The sequence below is a fragment of the Callithrix jacchus genome, chromosome 1, assembly GCF_049354715.1.
Source record: "Callithrix jacchus isolate 240 chromosome 1, calJac240_pri, whole genome shotgun sequence".
Classification (NCBI taxonomy): domain Eukaryota; kingdom Metazoa; phylum Chordata; class Mammalia; order Primates; family Cebidae; genus Callithrix; species Callithrix jacchus.
The window spans coordinates 71,716,373-71,742,598 of record NC_133502.1 but is presented as its reverse complement, the minus strand read 5'-3'; the positions used below and the strand labels follow the sequence as shown (position 1 = coordinate 71,742,598).

The 26,226-nt window shown below is 39.5% G+C and overlaps 1 protein-coding gene and 1 long non-coding RNA gene across 12 annotated transcripts in view; one reads left to right on the top strand and one right to left on the bottom strand.

Annotated features, from left to right (window-relative positions):
• The window catches only part of LOC144581420 (uncharacterized), a 126,207-nt gene that overhangs the window by 91,380 nt on the left and 8,601 nt on the right, over positions 1-26,226 (top strand). Inside the window, exons 4-5 of one of the 2 annotated variants that reach the window (XR_013532221.1) lie at positions 1,302-1,381; positions 4,891-5,133. This is a non-coding gene — a long non-coding RNA (uncharacterized LOC144581420). The remainder of the gene's footprint in view (positions 1-1,301; positions 1,382-4,890; positions 5,134-26,226) is intronic. The other variant, XR_013532222.1, reaches the window with a different exon arrangement.
• Positions 14,703-26,226, bottom strand: part of PTPDC1 (protein tyrosine phosphatase domain containing 1) — a 66,867-nt gene continuing 55,343 nt past the window's right edge. For all 10 annotated transcript variants that reach the window (XM_035299046.3, XM_035299068.3, XM_054253651.2 and 7 more), the window contains 4 exons: positions 24,401-25,659; positions 21,256-21,441; positions 19,498-19,608; positions 14,703-16,685 (listed from right to left, as the gene is read on the bottom strand). In XM_035299046.3, the coding sequence (XP_035154937.3) occupies positions 16,569-16,685; positions 19,498-19,608; positions 21,256-21,441; positions 24,401-25,659 (1,673 nt within the window). In that variant the 3' untranslated portion in view covers positions 14,703-16,568. The remainder of the gene's footprint in view (positions 16,686-19,497; positions 19,609-21,255; positions 21,442-24,400; positions 25,660-26,226) is intronic.

Genomic DNA, 26,226 nt, shown 5'->3' with positions numbered 1-26,226 from the left:
ACAAGAGCAAGGCTGGAGAGGGCCCCCAGGGGTAAGGGGAATGTCAGGCAACCATCAGGTGATGGTCAGGGGGTTGTTATTATTATTTTGGGGGGGATAGAATCTCACTCTGTTGCCCAGCTGGAGTGCAGTGGCACAATCTTGGCTCACTGACCTCCACCTCCTGGGTTCAAGCGATTCTCCTGCCTCAGCCTCCTGGGTAGCTGGGACTACAGGCGCGTGCCACTTCGCCTGGCTATTTTTAGTTGAGACGGGGTTTCACCATGTTGGCCTGGCTGGTCTTGAACTCCTGTCTCAAGAGATTCACCTGCCTCGGCCTCCTAAAGTGCTGGGATTACAGGCATAAGCCACCTCGCCTAGCCAAGATAGTTTAAATTAAAAAATATATATTTTCTCTTACTTCCTTCTTTTTCTTTCCCCCTCTGCTTCCTGCTTCCTACTTTCCCCTTCAGAAATGCAAATATAACCTTCACCCCCCCTCACCAGACACTCCCTACAGGGCACGTTCATCTAACTATGTGCTCCAAGACAGATCTCTCCTGGAGAGTTGACAGTTGATTTGCAGACCAAAGTATGCCCCATGGAACTCTCACCTCAGAACCCGAACCCATGCGGAGATCATGTCAAAGGCATGCTGATGTGGCCATCTTACAACTTATTTCTGGCCAGGAAAGCGCCAACTCAGCTGTTGGATAGATAAGGCACCAACCTAGCAGTGGGACCCCCTGCCCATGCACACTTTACCCACTACCTTATAAAAGTTTTCAGCTCCAAAAGTGAAACAGCACATTTCAATTCAGAGCACCTTGTGCGTCTTCCCATAAGGTAACTTCAGAATAAATTCACTTTTTTTGTACTAGATCTCACTCTTGTTAACTGGACACTGTATGTGGCAAGCAACTAACTTGCTTTTTGGTTATGGTCATGCCTCCTTCCTCTCCTTTTCCCACTTTCAGGCAACCACAGATCAGCCATCTGTCATGACGGATAACTGCATTTTCTAGAGTTTTATATAAATGAAATCACACAGAATATATATCTTTTTTGTCAAGAGTCTTTCACTCAGCCATAATTAGGTTGAAAATTCATTCCTGTTGTATGTATCAATAATTTGTTCTTTTAAAATTGCTGAATAGTATTTCACCTATTTTTATAACCACAATGAGTTTATCTGTTCACCTGTTCATGGATGTTTGTGTTATTTCCAGTTTTTGGCTATTCCACGTAAAGCTGCTGTGAACACTCATGTACAAGTCTTTGTAGGGACATATGCATTTTTTTTCTTTTGGGTAAATGCCTAGGAGTCGAATTGTTACCAGAAAAGGGTCCGATCCAGACTCCAAGAGAGGATTCTTAGATCTTGAGCAAGAAAGAATTCGAGGTGAGTCCATAAAGTGAAAGCAAGTTTATTAAGAAAGTAAATGAATAAAAGAATGGCTACTCCACAGACAGAGTAACCCTGGGGACTGCTGGTTGCCCATTTTAATGGCCATTTCTTGATAATATGCTAAACAAGGGTGGATTATTCATGCCTCCCCTTTTTAGAGCATATGGGGTTACTTCCTGATATTGCCATGGCATTTGTAAACTGTCATGGCACTGGTGGGAGTGTAGCAGTGAGGGTGACCAGAGGTCACGCCTGTTGCTATCTTGGTTTTGGTGTTTCAGCCAGCTTCTTTATTGCAGCCTGTTTCATCAGCAAGGTCTTTACGACCTGTATCTTGTGCCTACTCCTAGCTCATCCTGTGACTTAGAATGCCTAATCTGAGAATACAGCCCAATAGTTCTCAGCCTCATTTTACCCAGCTCCTATTAAAAATGGAGTTGGTTCTGGTTCAAATGCCTCTGACAGAATGGTTGGACCATATAAGGTGTTCCCAAACCATTTTCCAAATGGATTGGGCCATTTTATATTCCCACTGGTAGTGGATGAGAGTTTCCGTTTCAGTATATTCCTATCAACACTTGGTATGGTCGGTCTTTTGAATTTCAACCACTCTAAAGTGTGTATTTCTCTAAAAGCTAATGATGTTTTAACTTGCATTTCTCTAATGACTAATAGTGCACATTTTCATGTGTTTACTTATCAACCATACATCTTTGTTGGTCTAGTCAAATATTTTGCACTTTTAAAAATTTGGGCTGATCTTTTTTTCTTACTGTTGAATTTTGAGAGGTTTCATATAGTCTAGATGCAAGTCCTTTACCAGATACACGCTTTGCAAAGATTGTTTCCTAGTCTGTGGATTGTCTTCTCATTCGTCTCATAGAGCAGTTCAGATATATATATATTTTCATTCGCTCTCAGTGTGTTCTGAGAAACAAATTTTAAATTTTGATGTAGTTCAGTTTACCAACCTGTTCTTATGGATTGTACTTTTTGTGTTGTAGCTCGCAAATCTAGAGCTAACCTAAGGTCGCACATGTTTCTCTAATGTTTTCTTCTAAAAATTTTATAGTTTTAGATTTTGCACTTAGTTTTATAATCCTTTTTAAGTTTTTTAACATGATGAATGATACAATGTCCAATTGTCCCAGCACCATTTGTTGAAAGACTGTCTTTTCTCAGCCAGGTGAAGTGGCTTATGCCTGTAATTCCAGCACTTTTGGAGGCCAAGGTAGGAGGATTACTTGAGGATAGGAGTTTAAGCCCAGCCCAGTCAACACAGTAAGATCCTCATCTCTACCAAAAAAAAAAAAGAAAGAAAAAAAAAGATTATCTTTTCTCTACTCCATTGTCTTTGTACCTTTGTTAAAAATCATGTGTTCATATATGCATGGAACTTTTTCTAGAATCTTTATTCTGTCCCATTAATCTATTTATTTATCTATATACCAAAATAACACAGTATTGATTACTGTAATTATATAATGGTTCTTGAAATCAGGTAGTGTTAGCCCTCCAATTTTGTTTTGTCAAAGTTGTCTTGGTAGTTCTAGATCCTTTGCCTTTCCACATGAACTTTAGAATCAGCTTGTCAATTTCCACAAGAAAAGCCAGCTTGGACTTTGATTAGCATTGCAACGAATATGTAGATCAATTATGGGGGGAAGTTGACATTCTAACAATCTTGAATCCTCTGACTCTGGACAAGGTGTATATCTCCATTTATTTAGGTCAGTTTAATTTCTCAGCAGGATTTTGTAGTTTTCAGTGGACGGGTGTAGTGAGTTGAATCATGGCCCCTGCCCCAAAGATATGTCCATGTCCTAATATCCAGGGCCTGAGAATGTAACCTTATTCAGAAAAAAAAAAAAAAAAAAAAAAAAAAAACCTCTGCAGATACAATTAAACGTCTCAAGATAAAGAGATCACCCAGAATTTTATCCAGATTGGCTCTAAATCCAAAAACAAGTTTTTGTAAGAGAGAGGGAGGAGAAGGTGAAGTAAAGATGGAGGCAGAGACTGGAATGATGGGGCTACAAGCCAGGAAATACCAAGGCACATCTGAAGCCAACAGCAGCAGAAAGAGGCAAAGAACAGACTGTTCCTTAGAAATTCTGCAAGTACTTCAGCCCTACCAACGCCTTGTCAGACAGACTTCTGGACTCCAACACTGTGAGAGAATAAACTGTTGTTTTAAGCCACCAAGTTGGTGGTAATTTGTTATGACCACCCTAGGAAACGAATACAGCAGGTCTTTCACATTTTCTGGCAGATTTATCCCTAGTATTTTATCTTTTTGATGTTATGGTAAAGGACATTGTTTTTCCAATTTCAATTTTGGATTGTTTGTTGCCAGTTTATAGAAACACAACTGATTTTGTATGTTGATCTCGTATCCCTCGCTTTGCTAAGCTCACCCATTCGATCTGGTAGCTTTGCTTTTCTAGATCCCATCAGATTTTCTACATAGACAATCACATCTGAGAATAAAAATGGTTTTACTTTCTATTCTCGATGCCTTTTATTTCTTTTATTGCCTGATTGTATTAGCAGTGGCAAATCTGTACAGGCCTGCAGCAACCTCAATTCTTGCCTCCTCAGAAGAATGAATTTGAGTGAGAGGCATAAAGCAGAATGATAGACGGAGGTAAGTTTTGGAGGAGAGAAAGTTTACTAAAAAGCTTTAGAGCAGGAATGAAAAGAAGTAAAGTACACTTGGAAAAGGGCCAGGCTGGCGACTTGAGAGATTCAAGTGTGGTTTGACCTTTTTTCTTAGGGTTTTAAACATTGGCATACTTCTGGGGTCGTGCATGACTTCTCCCGATTCTTCCCTTGGGGTCAGCTGTCCGAATGTGCAGTGGCCTGCTAGCCCTCAGGAGAGGCCGCATGCGCAGTGTGTTTACTGAGTCGTATGCACGCTCACTCCGGGTGTTTTTCCTCTACCAGTCTAGCATTCCTAGAGGAGGGTCATATACCTGTTAAACTCCACCTTTTTGCCTCTTAGTGCACATGCTTGAGCCCACTCATCCAGCTCTTAAGATCTTATCAGGAAGCTGCTGATCACCAGTTTTAGGTGTTTCTATCTGTTGGGAAACTGCCTTTCCCTGGTGCTGGCTGCGACCAATAATTATTTCGGAGAGACAGTTTAATAACTGCCTGGCCATCACCTGATGTTTGCCTGACGTTCCTGATGGGGGTGCCTCACCTGCCCTGCTCACGTCTAACTACCCACTGTAACAGGTGCACTAGTGAGAACCTCCAGTGCAAGGCTGAATAGAAGTGGCAAGAACATGTATTTTGGAATTGCTCCTGACCCTATGGGATCCGTGTTCAGACTTTCATCATTACTAGGTACGAGAGTACCTGTAGGTTTTCTGTAGCTGCCCTTTATAAGGTTGAGAAAGTTCATATTATCAACTTGCTGAGAATTTTTATCAAAAATCTTGTTTGATTTCATCAAATGCTTTTTCTGTCTTAAGATTACCACATTTTTCTTTTCTCAGTTTGTTAACATGGCAATTTCCTCATGAATGAAGTGATTGGTACTCATCTGAATACTCCAGGATGTCTCTCTGCAGATCCTCGGAGGTTTCTGCCTCTGTGCCTTTCTCCTCTCTGGATTCTGCTTCATCAACTCAAGCTGTGTTGGTCTCCCAGGCCCTCAGCTCCATCTTCTCAAGTCCAGGAATCTTCCAGGTTCTGCCTCTGTTCTGTCTTTGCTATGGTCTGGAAGCTCTCTCAGGATGGTAAGCTGTGGCCATTGTGCAGTTCACAATGTTTTTTCTTGTCTCTCAGGGATCACTGTCTTTCATTGCCTGAGGTCCAGTGTCTTAAATGCTATTGTTTTTGTTGTTGTGTGTGTTTGCTTGTTTCAGGAGGGAGGTAAGTCCAGTTCCTGTTACTCCATCTTGGCTGGAAGGGGAGGTCATATAAATGATGTTATACGTATTGCTTTTTTCTAGCTTTCTATTATGGAAAATTTCAAATGCATTCAAACATAGAGAAAATAGAATAATGAATCCCAGTGTATTCATCACCCAGCTTTAACAATGATATTGATGGCCAGCTTTGTTTCATCTGTAATTCAGTTCACTTCTCTGCCTATGCTCTGATCTTATGATACTTTCCCCTATCAATTTTGAAACAAATTGCACATATTGTATAATTTTACTTGCAGATAACTCAGTTTTTACCTCTAAAATACATAACTTTTAAAAACAAATGATAGGCCGGGTGTGGTGGCTCATGCATGTAATCCCAGCACTTTGGGAGGCTGAGGCGGGTGGATCACATGACATCAAGAGTTTGACACCAGCCTGGCCAATATGGTGAAACCATGTCCCAACTAAAAATATAAAAATTAGCTGGGCATGGTGACATATGCCTGTAATCCCAGCTACTCGGGAGGCTGACACAGGAGAATTGCTTGAACCTGGGAAGCAGAGGTTGAAGTGAGCCAAGATTGTGCCACTGCACTCTGGCACAGAGCAAGACTTCATCTCAAAAACAAACAAACAAAAGCAAATGATAATTATTCTTTAATATAATAAAATTTCTAGCTGTTTTCATTGCTATTTTACAACAGTTTATTCATATCAGGATCCTAACCAGGTCTACACGTTGTATTTGGTGGATAGGTCCTTTTCAACATATTGATTCCTCCCTAGTTTCTCCCTTGTAATTTATTTATTGAAGAATGCAGGTCATTTGTCCTGTATAGCTTCTTAGAGAATGGTTATTCTGATTGCATCTCCATGTTGTCTTCAATGTGATTCTTTATTGTCTGTAAAATTTGTAGTTAGGTGTGATTCAGGTTCCAGTTTTGGGTAAGTATTTCAGAGGCTGTCGTGTACAGTACATCAGCAGTTTATAATGTATTACTGCATCTCTTTCATAGTGTTCTAGTAGCATCCTGTGCACACCCCCACCACAGTACAGTCTCATACCTCATATCCTCTGTGGTTATTTTTTTCCTGCTTTCCTATGGGTTACCTGAACATTTTGTTTGATTTTTTTTTGAGACAGAATTTTGCTCTTGTTGTCCAGGCTGGAGTGTAATGGCCTGGCCTTGACTCATGCAACCTCTGCCTCCTGGGTTCCAGTGATTCTCCTGGCTCAGCTCCCAAGTAGCTGGATTATAGGCACCCGCCACCACACCCGGCTAATTTTTGTATTTTTAGTAGAGACGGGTTTCACCATATTGGGCAGGCTGGTCTTGAACTCCTGATTTCAGGCAATTCACCCACCTTGGCCTCCCAAAATGCTGGGATTACAGGCATGAGCCACCGTGCCTGGCCTACTTGAACATTTTCTAAAAATCACTTTTGTATAGTTTCCTTAGTGATTATGCTAGGAAGTACATATACCAAATGTAACTTAGTACAGTCTAACATCTATTGATGTTTTGTTACTTTAATTGAAGTAGAGAAACTTTGCTTCTACAATGTCCTCATACCCTTCCTAGTTCTTAAATATAATTGCCTCAGGTATTTATTCTATATGTATTAAACACCAGATCAAATGGTAAAATTTTTACTTCAACCATTACATGTAATTTAATAAACTCATGTGGCTAGTCCATTATATTTACTCATTCCAGTGTTTTTTCCCTTTCGGCAGTTCCAAGCCATCTTCTGTTATTATTTGCTTTTGTTTATAGAACTCCCTTTACCCATTCTCTGATTAGGTAGTCTCTTATGAACATTTACGCAAAAATTATCCACAAAGTACTACAAACTCAGCAGCATGTTAAAAGAACTGTATTACAGAAAAAAGAAAACAACCTACACAATCACCTCAATTGAAGCAGAAAAAGCATTTGACAAAATTTAACACTCTTTCATGATAAAAACATGAAACAAACTACAAATAGAAGGAAACTATCTCAACAAAATAAAAGTCATGTATCAAAAACCTACAGCAAACATCACACTCAAACATCATGGTAAAAGACTGAAAGCTTTTTCTCTAAGATTAGGAACAAGGCCAGAATGTCTGCTTTTGCCACTTCTATTCAACATAGTACTAGAAACTTTAGCCACAACAATTATGCAAAATAAATAAATGGCATCCAAATTGGAAATGAAGAAGTAAAATTATCTGCAAATGACATAATCTTATAAAGAAAACCCTAGAGAGTCCACAAAATACCTATTAAAACTAGTAAGTTCAGCAAAATAGCAGGATACAAAATAAACACATCAAAATCAGTTACATTTGTATACACTAACAATGAACAATCTAAAAGAAAAGTACAAAACCAGTTCCATTTAAAACATCAAAAAGAGTAGAATACTTAGAATTAGCCAAAGAAGTGAAAGATTCCTACAATAAAAACTTAAAAAATTTGCTGAAATAGATTAAAGAATATAAACACATCCTGTGTTCATGGTTTGGAAGAATATTGTTAATATGTCAAAACTATCCAACGTGATCTACAGATTTAGTGGAATCTCTATAAAAAACCCAATGATTCCTTTTTGTAGAAATAAAACAAACTCACTCTAAAATTCCTATGGATTCTCAAGGGATCTTTAATAGCCAAAACAATACTGAAAAATAACAAAGCTGTATAACACACTTACTGATTTCAAAACTTACTACAGAGCTATATTAATCCAAAGAGCACAGCACTGGCAAAAAAGACAGACATATGAACCAAAGAGACAAAATAGAGAGCTCAGAAATAAGCTCTTCCATATATGTCAAATTACTTCCTTTTTTTTTTTTTTGAGATGGAGTCTTGCTCTGTTGCCCAGGCTAGAGTGTGGTGGTGCAATTTTGGCTCATTGTAACCTCTGCCTCCCAGGTTCAAGCAATTCTCATGCCTCAGTCTCCTGAATAGCTTGGAATACAGGTTCATGCCCAGCTAATTTTTGTACTTTTAGTAGAGATGGAGTTTTGCCATGTTGGCCAGGCTAGTGTTGAACTGCTGTCCTCAAGTGATCTGCCTGCCTCAGCCTCCCAAAGTGCTGGGATTGCACTTTGAGCTACCCATGAGCCACCATGCCCAGCCACTTTTTTTTTTTTTTGAGAGAGGGTCTCCTTATGTTGCCAGGCTGGTCTTGAACTCCTGAGCTCCAGCAATCTTCCTGCCTCAGCTTCCCTAGTAGCTGGGATTACAGGCCCATGCCACCACAGCCAGTTTCAAATAACTTTTGATAAGGGTGTCAAGACCGAAACAATACAGTCCTTTTCAACAACAAGTAGTGCTGGGAAAACTGGACATCCACATGCAAAATAATGAGGTGGACCCTTACCTAATGTCATGTAAAAAAATGAACTTCAAATGGTTGAAAGACCTAAATGTAAAAACTAAAGCAATAAAACTATTAGGGGGAAACAAAACAAAACAGGGCAAAAACTTCACAATATTGGATTTGGCAGTGATTTCTTAGAAATGGTAACAAAAAAGAAATAGAAAATCGGACTTTATGAAAATTTAAAAAAATTGTGCATCAAAACACACGGTCATAAGAGTAAAAAAGCAACCCATAGAATGGGAGAAAATATTTGCAAATCACATCTTTAATAAGGATTTTACATCCAGAATATATAGAGAACTCACAAAACTCAACAACAAAATACAACCCAACTGAAAAATGAGCAAAGGACTTGAATAGACATTTATGCAAAGAAGATACATGAAAGGGCAATAGGCACATGAAAAGATGCTCAATGTCACTAGTCATTAGGGGAATGCAAATCAAAACTACAATGAGATACCACTTCATATCCATTAGGAACGCTGTTATCAAAAATACGCAGAAAATAACAAGTGTTGGCAAGGATGTGGAGAAACTTAAACCCTAGTGCACTGTTGGTGGGAACATACAATGGTACAGCCACTGTGGAAAACAGTGTGGTGGTTCCTCAAAAATTTAACACAGGATTACCATATGACCCAGCAATTCCACTTATGGCTGTATACCCAAAGGAATTGAAGTAGAGTCTTGAAGAGATATTTGTATACCCATGTTCATAGCAGCATAATTAGCAATAACTAAAACATATAAGCAACCCACGTGTCTACTGACAGATGGATAAGCAAAATGTGGTATATATATACAATGGGATGCTATGCCGCTTTAAAGGGTTAGAAAACTTTGCATTATACTACAACACAAACTTTGAAGGCATTTTGCTAAGTGAAATAAACCAGTAACAAAAGACAAATACTGTATTATTCCACTTATATAAAGTATTTAGAGTAGTTAAAATGAGAGACACAAAATAGAATGGTGTCGCCAGGGGCTGGTGTGTTCAAGAAATGGGGAATTCTTGTTTAATAAACATTTCAGTTTTACAAAATGATGAGTTAAATAGATGGATAGTGGTAATGGTTGTACAACATGTATGAATGTACTTAATAACACTTGACTATATACTTAAACATGAATAAAATGATAAGTTTTGTTATATGTATTTTACTACAGTAAAAAAAATTGAAAATACATGAACAAGCACTAGAGAAAAGAAACACAAATTGCTCAAAACATGTAATAAGGTAACACAGTTGAGGTACTATCTCATACGAAATGGATCTGGCAAAAATCAAAAAGTCAGTCAGTACTAAGTGTTGACAGGGACACAGAGCAGTGGGAACTCTCATTTACTGCTGTTGGGAGTATGAATTGGTACAATCATTTTGAGAAATAATTTGTCATTACAGAGGAAACTGAAATTGTCCATACCCTAAAGTTCACAAATTCTACTCTTAGCTACAAAGCCTATAAAACTCTTGCACATGTACACTCAGAGACATGTGAAAATATGATCAACCCAAATGCCCATCACAAGTAAAAGAGGCAATCTGTGGAATATTCACACAATGGAATGCCATACAGCAGTGAACACAAGCTACAGCTTACACATCAATATGGAGAAATGTGAATAGCATGTTGAACAGAAAAGGCAAGTCACAAGAGAATACACACATTGCATTGTTCAATTTATGTAAAGTTTACAAACGGGCAAAATCAAGAACTATGTTGTTTAAGACAGAATTATGAAGAAATACACAAGTTATAGTGGAAGAACTAAGAGACAGCAGGGAAGATTGTCTTATTAGTCTACTAGGGGCTCTAATAATGAAGTACCACAGACTGGGTGGCTTAAACAACAGAAATTTACTGTCTCATGGCTCTGGAGGCCAGAAGTCTGAGATCAATGTGTCTCCAGGTTGGTTCTTTCTGAGGCCTCACTTCTTGGCTTGTAGATGATAATTTTCTCTGTATCTCCACATAGTCTTCCCTTTGTCCATGTTTGTGTTTCAATCTCTTCTCCTCTTTAAAAACTTGAGACAGGGTCTCCCTCTGTCACCCAGGCTGGAGTGCTGTGGTGCAATCTCTGCTTACTATAACCTCCACATCCCAGGCTCAAGTGATCCACCACACCTGGCCTAAACATACGTTTTTATTTTTTACATGGCTGGACCAAGAATTGTCCAAATCTTTGTTCTGCTTCCCTTTGAATTATAAACGATGTCTTTAAGTAATTTCTCTTCTCCCATTTTAGCATAAGCAGTTAGGAGAAACCATACAGCATTTTGAACACTTCGTTGCTTGGACTTTTCTTCTGCCAAATATTCTAGTTCATTACTTCTAAGTTCTGCCCCTTACAAAGTCCTAGAACATGGACATGGACATAATTCAGCTATGTTCTTTGCCACTTTGTAACAAAAGATGGTCTTTCCTCCAGTTTCCAATGATATTCCTCATTTCTATGACCTTATCAGAATGGTCTTTACTGTCCATAGTTTTACTTATGCAGTTTTTGGAAGAATGAGACTTTCCCTACAGTTCTCTTCTTCTAAGCTCTCACCAGAATCACCCTTAATGCTCCACTCATGGCAATACAAGCTTTTTCCTGCTTTCATTTCAAAATTCTTCTAGCCTCAACCCATTACCCAGTTCCAAAGCTGCTTCCACATTTTTAGGTATTTGTTTTAGCAACACCCCACTCTGGTACCAATCTCTGTCTTGGTGCATTTTGTGCTACTATAACAGAACAGCATAGGCTGGGCGACTTAAACAACATTTATTCTCATAGTTCTGGAGGCTTGATAGGCCAAGTTCAAGGCACTGCCATCTGGTAAGGGTTGCTCTCTGCTTCCAAGGTGGTGCCTTGTATGCTGTGTCATCTGGAGGGGAGAACGCTGTGTCCTCACATGACTAAGTGAAAGGGCAAAAAAAGAATCCCCTCCATCAGGTCTTTTAATTATGACATTAATTCATTCATGAGGGTGGTACTCTCATGACCTCCTAAAAGCCTGCACCTTCCTACTCTGTTGCATTGGGAATTAAGTTTCCAACACATGAATTCTGAGGGATAAGCAGTGCGACTCCTAGAGGGATGAATGACTGAATAATAATTCCTGTGTGTCCCCAGAATTAGCAGAGGGCCAAGTAGAACAGGCACAGACATGTTGCTAAAAGAATATGTTTCATATTTGTCACTTACAATTATATTGGAACTCTACTGTGAGCATACAGGATAGTCTTAGAAAATAATTGATCATCAAATCTAAACCTACCAAAATTAATTCAGGAAATGTCACCTACTAGTCCTGGAAATATTGAGTTGATATTAGGTTGAACCACATGGAATGGCCAATGCTTGATCATTTTTTACCAAAAAAAAAAAAAAAATGGCCAATCCCTATGGTTCAACCTAAGTCAAAGGCCTGAGTAGTTTTTCTTTTCTTTTCTTTTCTTTTTTTTTTTTTGAGACGAGTCACCCAGGCTGCAGTGCAGTGGTGTGAATGGCTCACTGCAACCTTCGTCTCCCAGGTTCAAGTGATTCTCCTACCTCAGCCTCCCGAGTAGCTCGGACTACAGGTGACCACCACCACGCCAGGCTAATTTGTATTTTTAGTAGAGATGGAGTTTCACCATATTGGCCAGGCTGGTCTCAAATTCCTGACCTTGTGATCTGCCCACCTTGGCCTCCCAAAGTGTTGGGATTACAGATGTGAGCCACCATGCCCAGCCTGTTTTCATTTTTAGGAGGAGACAAAAATGATAAAGCAACTTATTAAATCAAAACCAGAGGCTACCGTCAGACCACACTGTAAGGGTCAGGTAAGTAGGAGCCCATCCCCAAAATGTAGTTTCTCTCTAAAATAGGCAATCTCAAGAGTAAAATATTTTCTCATTTTAATCAAGAAAGCCAAGAGGCAAGGGCTTAGCAGACTTCTCTTACTATATAAATTTCAGTGCATGTATGAAACTTTTTTGTTGCAAAAGGTTTTACGACATTTAAGTCTTACTGGGACATTATTTTTAGTGACTGGAGGGCTTAGAACAAAGGCTTGTCAATCTCCAATACTGAATGGCTCCATTGTGATTACTTATAAATCAGTTTTATTGTCAGTGTTGGGCTAATCAGAGATTAGCTCATGCTTAAAAGCATAACTAAAAAAGTAATGCACCACTGAGGAAGAGGGTTTTGTTGAATTTTTCTCCTGCCACTTTATCTGCAAACAATTTGCACCCACCGAGCATTGAGAAAAGCTCTCTTAGGTAACACACTAATCTTGTGTCATTCATAAAAAGCATCACAGAGAATGTTGTTCTTGAAATATATTAATATATTTCAATGAAAATATATTAATGCTTGTTAATTTGAAACAACAATTAAGATCCTATGAGTAAGCTGTCGTTTTTAAATTGATCCCCCAAATTACATGGGGGCTGTCAGATGTCATGAACTTGGGGTTACATTCTGCCTACATTATACTATCCCCAGTTATTTTTTCAGACATCTGGAGACTAGCCTGAAATAGCACCCAATCATATCAGCAAGTGTTCTCCATTTAAGAGAAAATAGAGAAACTTGATCTCTATTGAATTATGATATATGGTGTTTTTCATGGAATCCACAGTGATGAAGCAAATGCTTTTTCTCAGATAAGACTGGGAAGCTGGTTGAAGATATGACTAAGTAACTCAGCATAGATTTTCTGAGTTACATAAATAAATGGAGCAAGCTCTACCACCAGCAGCAATTTGTCTCAAAGGGCATTAGTAAGCTCTCTGAAGTAAGAAAAGGCCAGGGAAGGGGAGCATGACACACTGTGGTGGGGTGGGGGGGAATAGGGGAGGGACAGCGGGGAGTGGGGAGTTGGGGAGAGATAGCCTGGGAGAAATGCCAGATATAGATGATGGGGAGGAAGGCAGCAAATCACACTGCCATGTGTGTACCTATGCAACAATCTTGCATGTTCTTCACATATACCCCCAAACCTAAAATGAAATTAAAAAAAAAAGAAAGAAAAGAAAAGGCAACAGTGGCAAGACATCATGTACTTCCTCTAAGTGTGATATACTAGAGAGCATCATATGATAGAAATAGAGCTGGCTCAGTCTTTTCCAGAGGACAGAAGATGTGTGATATTTTCACCAAATATGGACAGCACAGTGCTCTCTAATGCCATTATAAAATTTAGTTAAAGGGACCTCAAAGTCCCTGAGAAGGCACTTTGACTGGACAGCCTTGCCAGGTTGAGTCCTAGAGGCAGGTAACACGAGCAGGGAGGAAGACACAGCATGGAGTCCATCAGACTCCTTATCTCACATCACACAGTTAGGATTAAGACTTCTCAGGCCAGGTGTGGGAGGATCAATTGAGCTCAGGAGTTCAAGACAAGCCTAGGCAATATGGCAAAACTCTATCTTTACAAAAAAAAATACAAAAAATTAGGTGGATGTGGTGGCGTGTGCCTGTAGTCCCATCTACTCAGGAGGCTGAGGTGGGAGGATCGCTTGAGGCTGGGAGCAGAGGTTGCAGTGCGCCAAGATCACGCCCACTGCATTGCAGCTTGGGCTACAGAGCAAGACCCCATCTCAAAATAAATAAATGTAAATAAATGAAAAAAAAAAAAAAAGACTTCTCTGTCTGTTAAGAGAATTCAGTGAGGTAATGGATATGGCTGGACCACTGTAAGATCTTAATATGTATGTGCCCTCAACCTTCCCATTTCTGTTGAACTGAATTTTTAAATCTTATCATTTCTCCCACTATGTGAGATTTCTATCCTCCGGGCTCCAAAGAACTTCTCATCCAAATATGGGAAGGCAAGAATCTTCAGCATGGAGATTTTCCTCAGCTATTCCTCTTAGAACTCACCTCTCCCAGTCCCTCAGTGTTTGGTCATGCTGCTGAACTGATGGAAGTCATCTGTATTAACTAGAGCTTGGCTCACTGACTCAGCTGACAACTTAATCTACCTGTCAGGATAATCTAAGAGCAAAATTTCATCTTTACCATCAGATGTCCTAGAGCATCAAGGTAAAGAAGTACAAGACTAAGGTTGTGGGTTGTTCTTTTTACTTTTATTCAAATAAATACAATACTTGTATGTAGCCTGATTAATTTCCCTTGTCATATCTCTTCTTTCAGGTTTCAGGCTTAGATTTTAGACGTGCAGTGCTATGGTCACATTATGACTATTCTCGAAGTTGAAACAAGTATTTCAGATGCACAGGCAAATAGCAGACTCACCAAAAGACCTGTGGGTCACTTGCCCAAATGAGGCCGATTGAGATTAGAACAAATATCTTTTTTTTTTAGTAAAACCTCTATTTTTATAATGTACCTTTGGATAAAATGCAATTGTTTCTTCCCCTTCTTTCCCAGGCCAGGCACTTGAAAGTAAGACATTTCAGGGATGGGCAACCCAGTTCATTAATATCCACTGGATTTGATTTCCCAAGAAAATTAAAACTGTGTGAAAGAACACTGGATTTAGCATTTGGTATTAGAGTTAGTGAGACTGATAATGACTGAAATATTTTTGATGTGCTAGAGGTTAATTCAGAAATGAAGGAGCTAGAGAAATTTCATTTGTTCTAAATTAGTCTTGCTTCCCCTGAAATTCCATTTTTAAGTAATAACTTCTTTAGTTTCAAATTAGTCTGATTAGTATCACCTTTATTGGGAAAAACTATTATCCTCTGTGGCTTGGCCTCTGGTATCTCCACATATTAATTTAAATAAAAGTATGCTAATTGACGGTTTGGCTTACAAGGAACTAGTTTAGGCAGTCGCCCTTCTTATGAAGTTAGTTAGGGCTAATGTAACCTGTATGGTCAACTTCAGTTTAAAAATCTTAATTCTCATAAAATAGCAGCCAAATACAGAGCCTCAAAGCAAGCAGATTTGAGGCCAGGGCCAGGCTGCTCACGCTAATACACCATCAGCACAAACAGTGGCCCAGCCCTGGCTTCCTCCAGCTCCAAGAGTTGCCTCTGCAGAGTGACTGTGGCACCTCAGAGAGCAGGGCTGGCACAACCCCTGCCCTGCACGAATGTCCCTGCGAAGTCCCTGGGAGGACAGAGGCAAGCCCTGCTTCTTAGCAAGTTCCCACACTTTCTGCCTCTGATCCCACTTCCTCTGTAAAGATGCTATTTGGCTCAGCAGCAACCCAAGGGAGTGGGAATAAGGCTTCATGTGTTGAGAACTGCTCCTGCCTCCTTTTGACAGTCAAAGCTGGCAAGGTTGTTTGGAAATCTGACAAAGAGCAAGGCTACTTTCTACAAGTAAAAAATCCAACCACTTCACAGTCACTCCATTAAAGTAAAACTAAATCTCTCTGAAAAATAATATGCTTTGAAACTCTTTGTTACATTCATAAAAAGAAAAGGAAAAACAAAAATTTCAGTTTTAAAAAAACCCTTTAAAAATATTGTAGCAACAGCCTTCTTAGTAGCAAATATAAAACAGTTTAAGACACTTGGTGACTCTCTTATGCATTTGCTGAGGAATGGATACATAATGAAGTTTTACTACTAAAGTCAGGTATTTGGAAATAACTCTAGGAAGAGTTCCATCAAGAAAATGGTTATTTTGGAAAAACAAGTTACGATTTTTTCTAAAATGTCAAAAGAGATAAAAATGTAAACACCATATACTTAAAATGTTAATACAATATTAACTCAGTCAAATAAATAAAAGAAAGTGGCACCAACTTTATGGCAATTTTTCATAACAAAAATGTAGTTCAAGGATATTTTAAAATAAATAATTGGTTCAAATTGGGACAACCATTCTCAGCACAAACCAACAACATTTAAAATAAAGTGCTATGAGAAAAAGTAGTCCCACAAACTTCAACTTGTTCACACATGAACAGAGATACTATCTGGATCTTTAGGTCTGAAATATTCACCACGAGGGAAAGCTAGAGGCCAGGCTTAGGTCCATCTTTTGTCATTTTTCTTTTTTCTTCCAGCGTGTGCTTAAATATTTTCTTCAGGGTGTTGTAAACTAATGGTCCATTTTCAGAATCAAAATTAACCTGGTGACAAAGAAATTTATATTCAGGACACTGTAACAAGAATTTTAACTAGTTTCTATTTTGAGAAGGAGGGGGTAGAGAAAAAAACAGACTTACAAACAAAATTCTATATAAAATACAAATAATAAATTTCACACATTTTAATTGAAAGACTATGTTAGGACTGCCAACCATGTCAATACCAAACTCAAGAATGAAAACCCCAAAATTAAATCTAGTCCCTGGATACTTAGTTTAATTATATACAGCCAGTCATGAAGCAATTCAACAGTGGGTGTGAAATGACTTTTTTGAGACTAATCTTTGATGGTATAAGGGAAAAGTTTCCTGTATTAAAACAGCACATCAGCTGTATGTGTCCTGCTGAGAAGCCCTACAGCCACTCTGGACAGAGTCAGAGTGACCTGAATAGAAGCCTAGGACACCTGCTAGCTATGTGTCCTCATCTCCTATCCAACCTCTCTGGACCTCGATTTCCTCCTGTGTAAATCAGAGATAAGTATTCCCACATCATAAGATAGTGTATCTATGATTCTTAACATATGTTTGGTACATATATACAAACCTCAATTGGCTGGGCGCAGTGGCTCATGCCTATAATCCCAGCACTTTGGGAGGCCTAGGTGGGAGGGTTGCTTGAGCCCAGGAGTTTGAGACCAGCCCGGGCAACATGGCAAAACCTCACCTCTACAAAAAATTAAAAAATTAGCCATGCATGGTGGCACACGCCTTCCAAGTAATGCCAGCTACTTGGAAGGCTGAGGTGGGAGAACTGCCTGAGCCCAGGAGGCAGAGCCCAGGAGGCAGTTCAGTGAGATTATATCACTGAACTCCAGCCTGGTTACAGAGTGAGACCCTGTCTCAAAAAAACAAACCAACCAACCCCGCCTTGATAAAAGTAAATTTCCTTTCCCCTAGATGGGAGAGCACTATTTACACAAATTTGCATTTTTCACCCAAGTTTACCATACTCTGGGTTAGGAGTGATAACAAGACAGAGAACCAGAGTGTGTACCCATCCTCAACCCCAAACTCAGAGAAACGTGTGACTCCCTGGGAAAGAATCAGGGTCACACAATTACTGCCTCTCTCCTGGAATTTCTCCTTCTCTGATAAATTCCGACAAAGGGAAGGTTGTTCCCTTTGTCAAAACTGTAAAGGATCTTAGATTTTGACCTGTTAGCTTGCCAGTGTCATGGATCCTGGAACAAGATATAAGACTCCTGGGTCAGAGACAGATAATTTTTATTTCTCACAGCTGTATGTGCTTCATGTTCACATGGGTTCTCCTTGTCTCCCAAGTCCCACGGGGGCAGTGCAGAGGGGCTCAGGTGGAGGCTGCACAAGCATGGGATTTGCCTCATAGCTGAGGAGCCCCAAGCATAGGAAACTCCAATGTTTTACAAGGGGGCTGCAAGCAAGTCTGCCAACCTTTGCCCTGAAGGGAAAAAGTTTTATTATCCTGGAAGGCAGAATGTGTGCCTTCTGCCCTCCCAGCAGAGCCCTGCAGACATCAGTGAAGAGTTAATCCCCAAAGAGAGTGGTTAGTGCCTCTGCGCATCAGATTAAAAAGAGACACAAGAGACCCAAGGAGAACTGTCTCCTAACATTTTCTATAGACAGATTCTGAACGACTGCTAACTCTAACTTTTGATTCTATAACTTTCCATTAGTATCCCCTTAAAAGGCCAATAGAAGTTATAAAGAATTCCTACTGCTTTCAGAGAGACTAATCTTAAGGATTTTTTTTTTTCAGTCAAGCTCAGGAATTTATTTAACTATATTGTTTATCCCATTTGCAAAAAACTCCTTATTAACATTAATAATGGTCTGAATTATTTACTTTCTTAAACACCAAACCACAACCTTCTTCACACGGTAGGTAACCTCTCAGTCTATGAAAATGCAAGTGCAGATGTAAAGGACCACGTGGTTTGGATTTGAGACTATTGACTCTGGAAACAATAGCGAACAGACTGAAAAGATGTCAGCAGTTAGTGCCATAAAATCCAAATGAGGAACAAAGAAGCCTGAAGTAAGAACATCACTTTGGAAAGAGTGGAGAGGAAGGAAACTGGACAAATATTAAAGATGAAGAATCTTTATAACTCGTGAATAAGTACAGATAATAACTGCTATTATCATTAATGTTGGCAAAGATGCTGTCATTCAAAAGCCGGGTCCTTTGTTTAATGACAGTTTCATATCGATGACAGGTAATAAACAAATTATAGATACTTTCATATCAATGAGAAATACAAAGAAATTATAGCTGATGGGGTAAGGGAAAAGTTTTCTCTGGGTGTGAACCTGGCTAATGCTTCTTTCTTCAGCCAGGAAAAACTACTGCAACCAAAAGGATGGGCTTTTAGAAAGAAACCTTTTTTTAACTCTTTCCTTAGGATTTGCCAACCAGGACTCAGTTTAATTTTCAATAGATGGTTTCTTAACTTAAACCCAAGGTAGAACTGGCCCGACAAGCAAAGATTCTCTGATTCTAATTAGGCATATGATCTAAAAATATGTATTCAATGCACAGTTGTTTCTCTCTTTGTTTTACATAAAAGCTCTTTGTTCCAACATTCTCCTTCAAAAAACCCACAGTTCAGCTTTTCCTAAGATTATTGTTCGGAAACTTTGTTTTTGGTCAAAACTCTGCAACTACTCAAAAGAAATGTCAAACACATTTCCATGGAGGGAAATGTATACATACATGTTTTATTTTAGAGGACAAAGGTGACCTCTGGATTCTGATTTACAAAGTTGATGCTGATCTGTGGTTCAGAAAGGGGAAAGGAAGAGTGTGACCCACCTTAGTGAATGCCTTAATGGCATGGGCAAGGAAAGCTTCCTCCACATCCATGGGAATTGTCTGCAGGTTCACTATGCAGTGCAACACGCAGAGAATTGTCTGGTGCTGTCCCTGTTTTTGTAGAAATCGAAATTTTAAAAATTGTTCAAAACTATTGTAGAAAGAATTGGTTTGTGACCAAGTACTCATAGTGTCAAATGCCAAAATATCTAACAAAATATCTAAACATCAAAAAATATTTATTGTTATGCGTTAATATAATTTAAAAAGCCTTCAGGAAATAATATCAAAGCTGGCTAGCTATTGCACAAAGTAAAAGTAAATTTAAAGATCACTGCAATTTTAAACCAAGTTTTTCTCCTGCAGTGAACTGAATAGATTTTCCCGTTCTTGTTTCTGGCTATAATTATTTCAGTTGTCCAGTCTGTATCGTCTGTGTACACGTGTGTATTGTCTGTCAGTTGTATCGTCTGTGTACACGTGTGAGTGCATGTATCTGCATGTCTGCATGTGCATGTGTCCATATGTGTCCGTGTGCGTGTGTGTGTAGTAACAGCAGATTTTTAGTGAAATTTAGAAACTGAGGACATGTTTACACTGCAGCATAGTAGGTAACTCAAGTCTGATTATTAGATAACATTGTTTCTTAAAACAAAAACAGGCCAGGTGTGGTGGCTCACACCTGTAATCCCAGCACTTTGGGAGGCCAAGGAGGGCGGATCACATGAGTTCGGGAGTTCAAGACCAGCCTGACCATCATGGAGAAACCATCTCTACTAAAAAAATAAAATTAGCCAGGTGTGGTGGCGCATTCCTGTAATCCCAGCTACTTGGGAGGCTGAGGCAGGAGAAATTGCTTGAACCTGGGAGGCAGAGCTTGCAGTGAGCCAAAATCATGCACTGCACTCCAGCCTGGGCAACAAGAGCTAAACTTCATCTCAAAAAACAAAAAAACCCAAAACAAAGCCTATGTTAAACTGAAAATTTAGTATCTCTGTATGGTTAAAAAGGCCCAGTTATATAAAAGGATTCATACAATTTCTCCCATTTCCTACATCCATTGTCTTCTAATATCATTTCCTAAAGGTAACTACTATTACCAGTTTCTTATTTCTCCTTCTGTGTTTTATACATATATAAATATCTTCTCTTTTAATCATATAGCTTTTATACACATAGAAAATATATTTTACACATACAAATTATATATACATGTATGTATGTGGGACATCTACCCCTTTTTAAAAGTATCAACCAGCGCATATTCCAACCTACTTCATAGTTTTTCCATATGCATGCTCATAGCAAGTAAGTAGAAACAAACGCCCAACAGTGAAAAAGTGGTTAATTATGGCACATTCTTGTGGTACAGCATCATATCCATTACAGTCAAAATTTATGAAAAGCTTACATTATTCATGGGAAAACAGCTATAACTTTAAGCAAAAAGGAAACATAAACTTGTATGGTAAAATGATTTTTACCAAGTTAATATACATATTGCTAAGTTTAAAAGATTTGAAAATGTTTGCAGTGCCTCTCCCAGGACTATGGATCGTTCCCCTTTTTATTTTTGTATTTTCTAAGTGTTTACACTGGGTATTAGTTTCTTCTCTTCTCTTGGAAAAATAATTAAATTGGACCTAGATTTGGGATTCTGTACAAATTCCATTTTTTATAATGGATTTTTCTTTCTGTGCAAAAAACTAAAAGCCTCAGTTAACAGTCATTAACTGGTCCTATATATAGCCACTTTACCTTCTCTAATAAAAACAGTGCTTCTGCGGCATCTGCTCGCCTGTCAACCAACATGTCCACATCCTCTTTGGTGATTACAGGCTCCTTCAGTTGCTCCACCCAAGACCACATCAAGCTGCATAGGATGAAAGGGTCCCTCTCGCCACATATTCTTTCCCAGGCTCCATCTTGGGAATTTAGCTCTTTCTAAAAAGGAAGAGAAAGAGACAGAGGCAGGGAGAGGAGAGAGAGGTGCACACTGGATGATTTTTGTGCTGCCCACGAGAGTGAAAGGCTCAGGCTCTAGGGTACAGAACTGGAACCCCCTCCCAGCCTCTCCACTTCCAGGCTGGACACTGGAATAAGACACTGAATTCTGTAAGCCTCCGTTTCCCTCTATGAAACTCATCCCCTGCCTCACAAGCTGTTGGGCTGACTGACTGAGAGATAAGGTCTGTTAAAGCTTATAGCACAGAGAAAGGGCTTAACTGTCCAAGTTCTCTACTTTATTCAGAAACCAGAGAAACAGTTCAGAAGAATCTTCCTTTTCAGGCTTCTGGTGAACAAAACAGAACTATTTTTTGCAATAAAGTCAATGGTAGATGAAAAAGTACAAATAAGGGAACATTTATAAATTAACCTGGTGTCTAAGGAAAAGCTCTGACAGCTTCAAAGTCTGCAAAAATAAAATAAAAGTGCTTGAAAGTTGGTAAATGGGACACATGTATATCTTTAAAATATCTTTTTAGAATCCTATGTAGGATTTAACAATAAGCTCCAAGTCCTGAAATTTCACATGGGGAAAATAACTAGAAAGTTTTTTGAATACTCAAAATGCCTTGAGAAAATTTAAGCATGAGATTTAGAAATTTTACCTCACAAAGAGCAAGGGAAAAGTGAGCTAAGGATTTTAATGAATTTCTGACAGCATTCAGATTTATGTTTTAGTGAGTCAAATAAATTTTGACAATAGAAGTATAATAACTGCTACCATTCACTCATTCATTCACCTATCCAATATTTACTGCATGCACACAGTGGGACAGAAACTGTAATACACGACTATCTCTAACCCTCAAATGGCACCCAGCAGGGAGGTTCCCTACTGATAAATGTATTGGGGCTCAAGAAAGATGAAATAACTCACCTAGGAGCCAAAAGCCAGAAAATGGCAAAGGGGGTATTCATCATATCCAGTTCTGCCTCACTCCACAGTCTGTGCTGCTTCTGCTACACCACAAGGACCCTGGTTTCTCTTTATTATGTTATGAATACGCTAATACTTTGTTATTCATAGTCCTTCCTGTTGCACAGATCATGTATGTAACAAAGCTCTTTATTCAATCTTATGAAGAAGACAAGCTGGGCAGAACTGACATTACTCAAAAACCCTCCTAGCAAAATGGCTATCTATCATGATATTTCCTGAGGCTTTCCAGTGAGGTTAGCCAAGAATCCTGGGATAATGGAAAGTGTTAAACACATGAGCTGTACCCTAACTCTGCCACATGTATGCCATATGACCCTGAGCAAGTCACTTACCCTCTAACCTCTGTGACCTTTAGTATCCCCATCTGTGATACTGAATTCTTAAGATTAACAAGAATGTAGAAATAGTATCATCTGCCTCACAGATACGTTCTCTAACTGTGAAAAATCACCTGAAATAATACATGTGAGATGGTTGTGTACAGGCTTAGGTACCATTATGCCATTCAAATCATGTTCACTTTATTCTTTTCCAGAATTCAACTTATTGTTTTGATTACTAAAAGTCCTAAAATAAAATATAGAAATGAAAAACTCTCCTGATAAAAGGCCTGTGTTCACCTCCAGAAAATGCTTTCATATATGCTACATACAGTCTGGCCCAAACCAAGTCCTGAATTCTTCATCACCACAGGCAGAGCGCACATGGGCACTGCGGCTGACCCAGGAGTGGGGGTGCAAGATTTTCATCTAAAACGGAAGACTCTCTTGCTTGCTAACTCTTAACACACTGTAATGCCCAGGAAACATTTGCTGACTGAATGACTTTTTCAGTTTGGAGTAGGAAATAAAATAATTCATTTTGGGAGAAAGCAATACATTTAACTATTGGATAGGCGAAACACAATTCTGAGGAACACAATTTTTATCAAAAGTTCTCTCATCATATAGTTATCAGTTAGTGTGAAGCTCTAAATTTTCATGCCTCTGTATCTGAAGAGATACTGACACTCAGAAATTTTATATGCCTTGTTTAATCAATGGCAGACTATGAAAGCAAGCTATTAAAATAACTCACAGTAGATAACCTGCCTGCCTGGGGTGGTGACCAACCTGGGCTCAAAAGTCAAGATTTCAGTGTCCAAGTCACTTGGACTTGCTGACAACTGTCCAAGTCAGCCTCCTTTTGGGGTAGTCTGGCTGTTTCTGATAGCTAGGTTTATGAGGCCTATCTTTTCTCTAGACCAAGTGCTGATTCAGAGCAAAGAAAGTGTGACTGACTTAAAACTGTACCCTAGTAAAAGTACAACACAAAAAAAGAGTTAAAAATTTATATTCTAATTGAAGTAAAAGCTAAGAAATGGACCCCAAAGACCCTAAAGTGAATGGCACGCAGTAATCTGTGGTTCCTCCCACTTGCTCTCCTGATTTCCCATAGTTGCCTGATTAGAGCAGGATTGGCAAGTCTGAAGGAGAGGATGCCAAGGAGACAGCCTCACTCTTCTGACCTTGCTCAGCACTAGTGCTGATGAGCTTTGGAAAATAACTATTTTATTTATGTCTCTAGCTCAGTGGTTCTCAAAGTATGGTTCCCTCTGCCAGGCCTCAGGTTAAAGATGCTTCAAGTGAGTTTCTAATGCTGTCTGTTGTGGGCCAGTTGCCTCCACAGACCCAGCAAGAAAGTAGAAAGCTACCAATATCAATGCCTTGTGCGGGTCAAGCATCGTGCTAAGTGCTTTCCTGCATATGCAGATTTAAATGAAACCACACAAACACCCTGTGACTTTTCTGTAACATCAGGTTCGCATCACAGATGAGAAACCTGAAGTTAGAAAGTTAAGTATTATGCAAATGTATCTTCATATTTCACTTGGGAAGTTTGAGAAAATGTATTTCACTTTTGCTCTGACATAAATATTTCCCACATAACTATAATTAAATAAAGTACTAATAATACCTGCCACATTTCTACCTTCCTTTTTAGTTCCTCTTTTTCTATAGATTCGTTTAAATTTGCTAGGGCTTTGGCCGCCAGTATTCTTCTTGCTTCAACACTCAATTCAGATTGCAATGTAGAGTGTGAAGCTGCTTCAGACAGATCTTTACTGTCCTGGATTTCATGTTCAACCAAGAACTGTGTTTTGGGCCTGGAGCCACAGTCCAGAGGGCTTCGGGGAGTCGTGCTGTTCTGCCTGACAGCACCAGGGCTCCCAACACCATGAGTTTTACACTGACAGTGAGACACTTGCTGGTGAGTAGGGTTTGGATCCTTATGGACATTTGAGAAGTTGGGTGAAACGGGCTCCCCAGGGCTGTTTGAGCCTGAAACATCTGCAGAGAAAGCTCCACTCTGCTGTGCTTCCTTTGGAATGAGCCCTCCATGGAAAATTGGTGACCCATTATCTTTGAGTCCTTTCAGGCCTCCAAACATAGACTGACTCCAGAAAGAAAGTGTGCTGCGAACCAAGGCTTCCTTATGTAAGTCTGGTTCTGGAGACTGTGGGACATAACAATGGCTTATGAGCTTCTGCTGCCTGGGGTGACGACCAACCAAGACCTGGGCAGGCACTGTCCGTGGAGTCTCCCCTTGCTCCAGAAGGTTCTCGGCCCTCTTTAAATCTGAGTCACTGTAGCTGAGCCGCCTTTTTAGATGAGTCAGGGGTTGAAGGCACTCAACATTCCGCCTCTTCCAAAGGGGGTCAAACTCTTGCTCATTGGAGAAAACCACGTCTCGATTGTCAAAATCTGCTGCCACTGCAGTGGGGTTAGACGGGTTGGACACATCACTGCTAGGCCTCAGTAACTCTGTATCCAGCTGCATGGTGACCATCTCAGACATGGTCTTTTCTATTTCAGCAGAGAGACCAGGTCCTTCGGACACATCCTTCATCATCACTGGCCTGTTCTCAGCTAAGTCTAGCAGCAATTTGCAAACTAGGTGGATAATTTTTGGCACGTGTTTCAGAAGTCTTGCCTCATAACCATGAAGCAGATGACGCTGGCGAATTAGATATTGAGCTAAGGTGACAGCATGTGCTTTGGGATCACAGCAAGAGAATATATTGCGGAGAGGAGTTAGAAACTGAGTAAATTCCCTTACACAGAGGAGCTGTCCTCTGGTTTGTATGGAATTGGGTCGTTTTGCCCGCACAAACATAATTGCTTGGTCAGCAGTCATTCTTGTTGCAAAAACTAAGTAACAGGCTATTAGAACACCTAAACAGTGAAGAAGAGAAGACTGGTATGAGAAAAGCTTACATTTTTATTCAGTTTATCACTCCTTGATGATTTAAAATTTGAGTATGTGTTAAGAAACCATATAAATAGAGACGCACTTTAAGGACAATTATGATGATAACTTAATGACTTTTTGTAGAGGTATTATTATTATATGCTCCTTACTGCATAGAACTTTATTAAATGTCTATATGGCACCCCCTCCCCATAACTGAGTCATCTCAGTAGCCCAGAGCTGTGCCAGCAGAGGCACAATATAGGTGAGTAAGTGTGCCAGGAGGGAAGGGAAACTGATCATCTGACCCATCTATCCTCCTTGTTCTACTCAATTCCAACAGAAGAAAGAAAATCTGTTTCTATTTTCCACTCTGAGCAGTTCTTGAGAATTTCCATCCAATCAATCCATACGCTTTGTGTTTGGAACCTCCCACCCTGCCATCTTTGCCATCAATTGCTGGCACTTCACAGCTTGGCACTCTCCCTACCAGGGCAGTTTCTTCTTTGGGGATTATTCACATTCACAGCCTACTTTTCTTCCTGGCAATT